The sequence below is a fragment of the Citrus clementina genome, unplaced genomic scaffold (genome assembly GCF_000493195.1).
Source record: "Citrus clementina cultivar Clemenules unplaced genomic scaffold, Citrus_clementina_v1.0 scaffold_7, whole genome shotgun sequence".
In the NCBI taxonomy this organism is placed as follows: Eukaryota; Viridiplantae; Streptophyta; class Magnoliopsida; order Sapindales; family Rutaceae; genus Citrus; species Citrus x clementina.
Window position 1 is genome coordinate 6050374 of NW_006262075.1, and position 10732 is coordinate 6061105.

Sequence of the window (10732 nt, forward strand, 5' to 3'; positions counted from 1 at the left end):
GTTTGGTTTTCTTAAAGATTGCTTAAAAAAAAAAAAGGTTTTGCTACACACCCCAATTGCTTTCTAGGTTTGTTGCAATGTTATGAAGCCGAAAACGACCAGATAACTTAAATTAGGGTATAGCAATTACCTTTTCTTAACAACAGACTTTGAAAAATGGAACTCCGAACCCATTTAATATATATATATATATATATCATCTCAATTTATACACACGTTTCTCTTGTTATATGGATCATATATTCCAAGTAGTATTGCCGTAACCAAACCATAGAATTTCTCTTGTTTTCCATTCTTATACAACATATGTACGCGCGACTATAATAATGTATGCTTCAGTCTGCCACTGTCATTTCCAAGTTGATTAACATGGAAATTCGAATTAACGCTCTCATCTTGCATTGGACAATTGTATGGCTTCTTGGTCAATGCTTGAATCTTCTCCCCAAGCAAATTGGTGAGGCAAAAGTGAAACTTCTTGTTGCCTTACTTCTTCAAGCTCCTCCCACTCTGCCCATCTCTCAGCTAAATCCTCTCCTTGCAGCATTTTAACCACCTGTGCCATCGGTGGACGGTCTTCCGGTGTGCTTTGAGTGCACAGCAATGCAACCTGAACCATTGTCTCAACTTCTTTCGAATCATAAGTATTCAAGTTTCTATCCACAATGTCATTGAGTCTATCTTCCCTCAGTAACTTTCTAATCTGTTGACAATGCAACATGACCCCCAACGCATATCAGATAAGCAGCAGTCACACTCACAGACAAAATCAGACCAAATATACGTATAATAAAAACGTTGTTTTCAAGTGGGAAAAGGGGATAAGCTTACATGATCAAGCAGAAGAACATCCTCTTCCTCTTCAAGGCGAGAAAAATCTATAGCACGTTGACCAGTTACTAGTTCTAGAAGTGTTATACCATATCCAAACACATCTGTCTTCTCTGAAGATTTCCCGGTTGATAAATATTCTGGAGCAATGTGGCCCATAGTACCACGGATTTGAGTGGTAACATGAGTCAATTTTGCATCAACTAATTTTGCTAGTCCGAAATCACAAAGAACAGCTTCAAAGTTGTCATCTAAAAGGATATTTGCAGCCTTTAAATCACGATGTATAATCTTGGGATTGCAGTGCTCGTGTAGGTACTCCAAACCATATGCTGTACCAAACGCCGCACGTTTCCTTGTCGGCCAGTCCAAGCCCTTCTCTCCAGGTTTTAAATCTACAACAAATTTCAAATGGAAAAAAAGAATTTGAGTACGTACTGACAATCAATCGCGTCAAAATGATCAATAACTATACCACTGTTCATCACAGAAATGTATTCAGCATTTACCTTAACAGAAACAATCAAAGAGAAAAGCAGTGTAGCGAGCTAAGAGAGATTATTTTGGTGTAAATCTTATGGGACACTGCATGCAGACATAAGCACAGTCCAAATGTCTGAAATAATCGAATCATGTGATTCGGTTTAATCTTCACAGTACAAAATTTCCAGCATTTGTTACTAGAATAAAAAATTAACAGTGATATCTTTATTCGCTTCAGCTGAATGTAATTGAGGTTTTTTAAAGCATGAGAAAGACATCAGACACGCCAAGCTAGTCTAGTTTACAACCTGAACTGCATGGTCTAACAGAATAACCAAAAGTAAAGCATGATTCTCATGAAAAGCAATACCTCTCAGCCGGTATGCAACACTAAGATTTTGCATGAAGGGATAAACAAGGATTCTCTCAGACGAGGTTGCACAATACCCAATCAACTGTAGTAGATTCTTATGAATAGCAACACTTATAAGATGAACTTCTCTCTGGAAAGCAGCCTCTCCACCAGGACTATAATAATCTTGGAGGCGTTTCACGGCAACCTTTGTGTTGTCTGAGAGGACACCTTTGTAAACTTTCCAAAACCTCCTTGTCCAATTACGTTGCTTTCACTGAAATTGTCAGTTGCAAGTTGGAGTTCACGCCAAGAGAATCTTCTAAGCTGTGTTAAGGAGACTTTGCTGTCATCTTCCCCTGAAATCAGAGAAAAATTATATATATTACTTTCGGATAACTATCCAGGATATGCTACCCCAAAAATCAGTGCACCTGCTTAATAATCCACCAAAATGGAAACACAGAACTAAACTTATCACAATGTCTAAGTGATTGAAGAAATCATGCAAGAAAGAAAGATGAAGCGTAATCACGACTTCAAGCTAGATGTAAAAGAAACATGGCACCAAAACTGCTTCGAGAAATTATTATTTGTTTTTATAAGACATTCTCTGAAACTCAGAATTGATAAAGCTCACAAGCTGATGAAAGTATATAAAATTTTGAGTCTTGAATAAAGAAATAGGCCAAGTCATAGAAGAAAAAGAATAAATTTTGACTATATGTAAGGTTGTCAGGGACCATTGTCTAATCTTCATCAGAAGCAGAGCATGTTACATATGCTAACTGGAAGCAGATTGTTAGGTTATTGGTGCATGTTAATTAATATATAACTGCATAAAAACTGATGTGAATATATACAAATTTTTGACAAGTTGGATCCAGAAGCCAAAGAGAAAATGAAATTACCTGCAACATCAAAAAACACATCATGTTTGATTTTTCGCAATTTCTGATAACGGCATGCAAAGAGAGCCCCAAGTGACAGTAGTACAAAAGCACCACAACTTGCGGAAGCTACAACAATTCTGAGTTTTGTTCTGCTGGTTGAAACTGCCAAGAGCATCTAGCTTTAGTTTCCCTCAAGGTTTGGGACATAATTGGTATCGAACTAACAATATGCTAAAAGTCAAGTCCATAGGAAACTGCATAATAATAGTATTCAAGTCCAATTAAATAACTGCCATGGGAGATTGGAAGTAACTACCAGGCTTGTCGTGTAAATCCAAGCATGGACTTTCTTGCTTTGTGTTGTTATTTAACTGATAGAATATGATTTTGAGATTTAAAAAAAGAATTTCTTATCAAAATAAACCCCCATAGCATATTTGAATGCTACTGATCCCAATAGGTTAAGCTTACAAGAAATAACCCAACATTAATATTTGAGTTCTAGTCGGTGAAAAATCCAAAATCAGTGAGATAAGTTATAAAACAAACCTGGAGGAGAGGGCCTCGACATGCAAGGCTGCTCCAAGCTTGAGCCACAAATGAGATGTGTTCCAGTAAAGCTGACAATATAACACAAAGGACAAGCTCTTGAGTGGCAAATAAAGACAGGTGTTACAATGGAAGTTATCTAAACATAATATTAAAGCAACTAACATGAGCAGATAGACGTAAACATGAATAAAAGGTAAATTGCATTGCATCAAGTAAATAATACAAATAATAGTATGAACTAGACATATGGGACTTGGTTCAGTATTCTAATTGATTTAAAAATTGGAATTAGGATAGAAGAACATATTCAAGTGACAACTTGTTCAATATGTATAACTTTCGCTTGCTGGCTACAAATGTTATGAATGGAGTAAATTCTTTTCCTGCATCACTACCTCACTTTGCAGCAATTATATTCAGTGATTCATAAGTTCCTCTCTTTTTAGTTTGTTTTTTCAGTTTTCCCTACTCATGAAATCTCATTTTGGGCATGCATTCATATGTGAACAATGAACTCTGTATTTCTGCAACAGAATCTTAAAACTAGTTTCCTACATTTTATACTCTAGTAGTATGCATAACACTCACTTTTGTAGGCTAGATTAATGACAAATATCACACCCATTGTAATGAAAATATGCATATATAAGGATCCTTTTGTGACTAAAATATTGAAAGATACAGAGGAAAGGTTATAAACAAACATTGGGATAATTTCAGATCCCAGATATAGTATATAGTTACTAGAAACAGCATATATAATTTTTTGTTTGAAACTCATCACCAACACAAATCAATAACAAATTAACTAATTTCTTTCCATTGTTTTCACTAATTTTTTTTTCCCTATATGATCAAAAATCCAATGTGAAACTGAAGGTTACGTGTTTACTAGAAACAAAAAAAATATACAAAAACAATATCATGCAATATTTCATAGAAATTCTATTGGAGTTTACTTGAATGTCGCAACTGAAAAGAGTTGCATTGGAATTCTTCCAGTTAAATTGTTGGATGAAAGATCCCTGTCAAATAAAGAATGCATTAGCAATAATTAGAGCTCGATAGTATTATAGTTCACAGATTGCACAGATGATTAAACTTAATAATTAAAGACAACCAATAGAACCCTTAGATACAGGTTCCACATAGCTCACCTTCGATACGTCAAAAGCAAAATCACGCTTCTTGATACAGATTAGATTTACAAGAAACAAAAAAATTGAATGTTGAAGTAACTGGGAAACCATCCTTACAAATGCTTTAAATTGGATAGTTGACTCCAAGTAGCAGGTATGGAGCCACTGAATTTATTATTTGCAAGATTCAGACTCTGGAGATGAGTCATGCTGCCTAGAAAATCTGGTAACGTACCTGATAAATCATTGTCCTGTAATTCCCTGCTAAGAGAACAGTTCATCACAATGGGTAAAATTCAGGTATTGAAGTTATTGAGAATCAATAGGTATGCTTACAAGCTAGCCAAAAACTTCAATTTTGTAATTGATGGTGAAATTTTTCCTGAAAATCCATTTGAACGGAGGGTCCTGCAAATTAATGCAATCACAAACTCAACATAATGCAAAGATTAACAAATTTGACCATTAAAGTAATAACAAGAAATATTGGAATTGAGATCTTTAATCTTCTATTTTGAAATTTGTAAAAAGCTTGCCCTCAAATTTAAAACGAAAGTTCCTGCCAAGTTTATAAAGAAATATCCCTTAGATGTAAAAATGTACCGAAAATAAACGTTCCAGAATTCATATCTTTAACGGCCAATGATTGACTTACAGGGATATGACATTTCCATTTCTGCAAGTGACATGAGACCAACTAAAGCAGGGGCTCACGAAATGGTCATTCCAATCTGTGAATTGACCGTTGGTATCATTGAGAGCCTTTAAAACCTCAATCAAAGCTTCACCTGATCATTATCAAAGTGTAAAACCAAGTTGTTTGTCATTCAGAGTAACCTTTAAGACGGCTAGAAATCACTCCCAAAAGGAAACAATAATCCAAACAAGCTTTCACACAAATATCAATCTGACCTTCTATGCAGAGGCTTTCAGTATCTCTTGGTAAATAAACAATTCTTTGTCTCAGAAATTTATTTAAGATTTTCAAAAGTACTTAGTTTGAACTCAAAAGCATTGGTACTAGCCAAATTCCTCTGATTAGTATAGATTCTATTCCTGTACAAATTAGATTTCAATAACATAATCAATCCATTCTTTTAAGGCATCAACAAAATCACTCTTGATGGCTCACCAACCTGTGATCCAATGCTAAATTATAGGAAACGTAATAATTCAAAAGGCATATGTGAAGAAAGAGCAAATACATTAGATATCAGCAAAGAAGAAGCTAGGGCCTAGCCAGACAAGAGCTAGAATAATTATTTGCAGAGAAGGTACAGAAACAAAATCCAGAGGCTCCGAAATAAAGCCAGCCATAGCAAGTCTAATAAATTAGAACTAATTATATTTCTCAAAATACAGCATGCATGCAACGACATTCCAATTAATTACACTTAAAGAACCCCGTTTTTGCAAAAGGTTAGAACATAAATTTTAATTTATTCTACCTTCAACATCAGGCTCCCTGGATGAATGACCGAAATTTAGAAAGATGACGAGTATAAGCCATTTTGTCATTAGACTTGGAGGGCAACATTTGTGTAAAGCTCCAAACATGTTTCTGCCTCTAGTTTCCAATGAAGATTCAGCTGCTGACCTCTTGCCACCTTTTGAAGAATTCAAAATAGAACAAGAAAAGTAATACCTAGTTAAAGAAAAAAAAATGAATTTCAGATACAAATGTGCAAGATGAAGAATTTAACATCTCTATTCATTTAAAACGAGGTCGTAAAGGCATTTTTAATAGATTGTAACCTTATGCATGGTAAATGAAATTGAAACTCAAAAGACTTAGACATAAAACTAATCAGTAGATTGAAATAAAAATTCTTAGTCCAGTACAGCATTCAACATTATCAACATATACAATCTTCAAATTGAAAGCATATCATCCCACCTTTTTCATTACACAAAGCATCCACTTTTCCTTCATGTTTATGTGAATTTAATCAAATAGTACTGAGAAAAGCAAGCCAAGACTGATTGATTTTTCAACTTGAAATAATAGCAACTGCAGGTGATGCAAAAACAAACAAAAATGATGAATCAGAAATACCTGATTTAGCCATGAATGATGCAAATGCAACCCCAGCAGCAATAATAAAGAAGAAAAGGTGGTGGCAATGGCACCACAAGAAAGCAGTTTTGATTAGTCTGATCATGTCAAATGGAGTAATGGCTTTTGATGGGGTTAGTGTAAGGGACCCACAAAGCATTTGAGAGAGTGAAAGGCCAATCACCAATGGCTAAAGAATATGTGAATATGAGCAACAACTAAGTATACGAAACATTGTTTTGTTGAGTTGGTGGTGGAATGCGAATGAGAATGAGAATCCCACTAAGTTTAAACGTACGTAATAGCTTTGTGTTTCACTTTAAAAACATTATGCATTAAAGAAATAATTGTGATCACCTTTTTATCTCGATCTTTTTTAAATGTGCAGATGCTTAGTATCAATTGGCTCAAGTTCCCACTTCGCATTGAAGAATGACTGACGATATTTATCCTCAAAAATTATTTTGAAAATGAGGTTTGGATAAGTACGCCCTCAATGGTGTCTACCCTGTGTTTGGACTACTTTCATGATGGCATTGGCATGCAACATGCTTTCTTCCTCCCTTTTGCTTCAACAATTAGAGCTCAAAGATGGTGTTGTACTCAACAAGCTTTTTGGTGCATGGCCCATGAGGCACCCAAGCCATCACTGAGTAAAGTTTTAAACTGCATGAGGACCCACAGACCAAATCATTACATGCATTCAGGCTATGGTGTGCTATGAAATTTGACCGAGTCTGAATAAAGTATAAATTATACGAAAAATTTATGGTTAATTTTTCCTTGGGAGATCTTTGTCGTCAAGAAAGGATAGTCTAAATTATCATGTAATTTGAGCAAGGCCTAAAATAGGTTAAAAAACAAAGTCCATTTTGATATGGATGGCTGATCACTGCTCAAAATTCTTTGATATGACTTCTCCACCAACTTAGTTTTATTCATGTCAACAAACTCTTTTAATTTTTCCACCTGTGTGCTTGTAATTAAGTGGAGCTTATAAAAGTTTTTTTTTTCATTTTTCATATTTTATTAGGAAGAGATTGAATTTTAATTTTTTTCAGAAGGAAATGTGGTAGAGTTTTTTTTTTTTTTTTAAATACTCTTATTTTTTTTTCACAAATTTACTCCATTTTTTTCATAATATAACTTTAAAATACCTTTCTACACTATTTTTACTGAAAACTAACTAAACATTTTTTCGGAGGTTAAAAGTTACAATTTGAAAAAATCTAGCAATATTTATATATATAATATACTTGAAAAAACAATAAAACGTACCTCAAGTGTGGTCCAAATCACTTTTGATTCCAATTCTCAAATCTTTTATTAATTAAATTATCTTTTTCCTCCCTGTCAAAAAAAAAAAAAAAGAAGATAAGATAATTATCTTTTTCCTCAAATAGCACAGTTGCTTGCCTCGGAAGAAAAGTCGTCTACACGTTTGCACTTTGCAATTAATGGTATTAAAGTGCGAGAATGCTACAATATGGTATAGTGTATTAGTGTAATAGGTATAATGGCATCCCTTCACTTTTATTAAAGTGCGCGCACTCTTATAAAATAACAACTATTATGTGTATGTACATATATAGAGCGGACCAACAACCCTTAAAATTTCATTTATTTCATCTATATCAATCATCAAGATTTTGTGGAACGTAATAAATCTTTAGATAAGATTTTGTTAGCAGCAAGGGATTTATTCAATTTAGGAAACTCTTTCTTTGACAAATATTTACTCCTTTCTCCCTCTTGATTTCTATGTTTAATATTAAAAAATATCACCGAATCTGTAAGCAATCAACCACTTACAATAAATATGATGTAAGAATATCAATTTAATGAAATAATAATATCTATTCGTGAATGATTTGATGATGGATATGTTCTTGTCTGTAATAGCATCCTATGACTAAGCATGTCAATCCTGTTTGTGGATTTTTTTTTTTTTAAATGATACATTCAATAGGTAAATTTAGAGGCTTAGCCATGAGAAGATAAAAATAAAATAAAAAATGCTGAGAAAGCTTAGAAGAGAGAAATTATGTTTTACAAAGAAACTAATTACATTAATTATTATTGTTATTATACATTTATATTATTAATTCCCAAGAACTCAGTAGAGATTGTTATGGGGTGGGGTGGAGGTGGGGAGGCCTACCCCATTCTCCAGCCTTTTTAAAATTTTTTGCCTCAATTCTCCACCTCATTCCCCATTAAATTTAGTGGGGTGAGGATGGGGAATCTCCATGTGATGAATGATTCCTCATTTCCACTTCATTATGCATTTACTTATTTATAGTAGATATGGATAAATGATTTCAGTAAATTAAAATTTAGATACTTAGATAAAATCATTACCATATTATGTAGCATTTAAATTATTTAAAAAATCTCCAAAAGGTTGAAATAATACCAAAACTAAAAATGTTTGAAGAGAGCAACACCTTGAGAGATAAAAGAAAACATAACAATATTTTAGGATTAAATAAGAATTATAATGTGAGATTTTCTCTTAGTTATAACCTATTCATATTAGGTAAAAAAAAATATTAACCAATATTATAAATGATAAAACAAAAATTTTTTAAATACTCATACATATTGAGGATTGGGTTGGGGGTGGGGTGAGGAGTAAATGTCTAATATGATATTGTCTTAGACATTTACTTAGAAATTTTAGTTGTTTAATAGACTAGACATTTACTAGATTATCTAAAATCTTGTCCTAATAAAAAATAAATTATAATAGAATAATGTTCAAATGAATGTCAATTGAAAGGAGTAAAGGATGGATAAGGAAATGCTGAAGTGAAGAATTTTATTTTTGATCTAAATATTTAGTAATACATAGATTAAAATTAAACTTAACAAACATCAAATTATAATACATATTTACCTAAAATTAAAAAAAAATTTAAAATATTTTAAAATAAAGTTTTGCATATTTATTTAAAGCTAAATAGTTAATTTATCATTTTTTAAATATATGCAGTTATAAAAAATAAAAGGGGATATAAAGGATAGGATAAAAGGACTACTATCAGTAATTTTTATCGAGGAATCCTGACCGTACCGGTTTACACCCACCACAGGTAAAGATTTGTGATGAGGATGTCCTCTACCGAATAAATATAGGTATAGGTATTAGTATTCCTGCAAAATACATGGGCCGTTGCCATCCTTAGAAGATGATGACAAATGGGTGCACATTAATGACTTTTTTTTTATGTGTTTAATCATAAATTGAAATAAATTGATGTTTTCACACATTTAAAAGATAAATTGAAAACTATCATTCAAAGGAAGGAGTAAATTGAGGTTTGAGTAATAATGCATAATCCTTTCAATTTATCTCAACAGCCTTCACTTTCTATTTAATTCATTTTATTTCAAAAATTACCCTTATTAAAAATAAAAATACTTTTTAAATTTTTTTTCTTTATACTCTCTCAAGCATCACCGTCACCAAAACATCATTACTAATTTACCACCATCGCCCACTTATTTTTGTTACCACCACATCCATCCTCACCGTCGCCATCACTTCCATCACTTTGGCAAATTATAAAGAATATTAACCTTGACGAGATGTGGCTTACAATGGGAAGTAGTGGGGCACTGGTTTTAAAATAAATTTAACGAATTAATGATAGACGTTTAGCTGAGAAACCATCAGAAGAAGAAGGGAAATTTATAAAAATGGCCATAAAATATTTGCGTTTTTCAACTTTGACCCCTCAAATTTTTTTCTATCATAACTAGCCAAACACCATATTTTTGGACTAGATTACCCTCATCACTTTCATCAAATTTACAAAGGCATGCCACCTTTTCAATTTCAGCACAACTAAATACGGTTATTCTTCAATAACTTAACAAACATTTATCACTCTCAACAAACTTCATCACTCTCTATAAATCAATTACATAATTGAATATAATCATCAATGGGAGAGCTTCTTAAAATTAGTTTATGCTTTTACACAATGTAAATCTTTAATCTATTGATTTTATCAACTAAGTTCGAAATTAAAGTGGGTTTTGTTGCAAATATTGTTATTTTTCATTCATAAAACAATGTGATTTGTTAAAGTACTTAGTTTGAGTTGAGAAATGAAGAAAAATCATTGATAATATAGAAAAATCGAGCAAAAAATGAAGTTAAGAACAAGTGAGATAGGCAAGTGAGACAGGTGCATGTCTCACATAAACGCACTACATTTATGTACGACATGCACTTGTCCCACTGCTTGTCGCACATAAACCCATGGATTTTATAGAGTACATGATTTTGGATATGATTTGTCTCGTCGTAAGCTTCGAAACGGTATATTATACGCCTAAAACGGACATATGTAGCTCAAGTTATGGCTTTCGCAATATATATGAAATTTAGTGAGACAGGCAAGTGGGACAGGTGCCT

The 10732-nt window shown here is 32.9% G+C and overlaps 1 protein-coding gene across 1 annotated transcript; it reads right to left on the minus strand.

Moving 5' to 3' along the window:
• Positions 1-209: 209 nt before the first annotated feature.
• Positions 210-6610, minus strand: LOC18037539 (probable LRR receptor-like serine/threonine-protein kinase At5g63710). Its single transcript, XM_024181024.1, is given in 12 exon segments — positions 210-703; positions 832-1226; positions 1685-1906; positions 1909-2025; positions 2578-2721; positions 3109-3179; positions 4071-4136; positions 4368-4511; positions 4587-4658; positions 4906-5038; positions 5699-5857; positions 6307-6610. Coding segments are annotated over 12 exon segments (1995 nt in total). The 5' UTR covers positions 6467-6610; the 3' UTR covers positions 210-391.
• Between the last annotated feature and the right edge of the window lie 4122 nt (positions 6611-10732).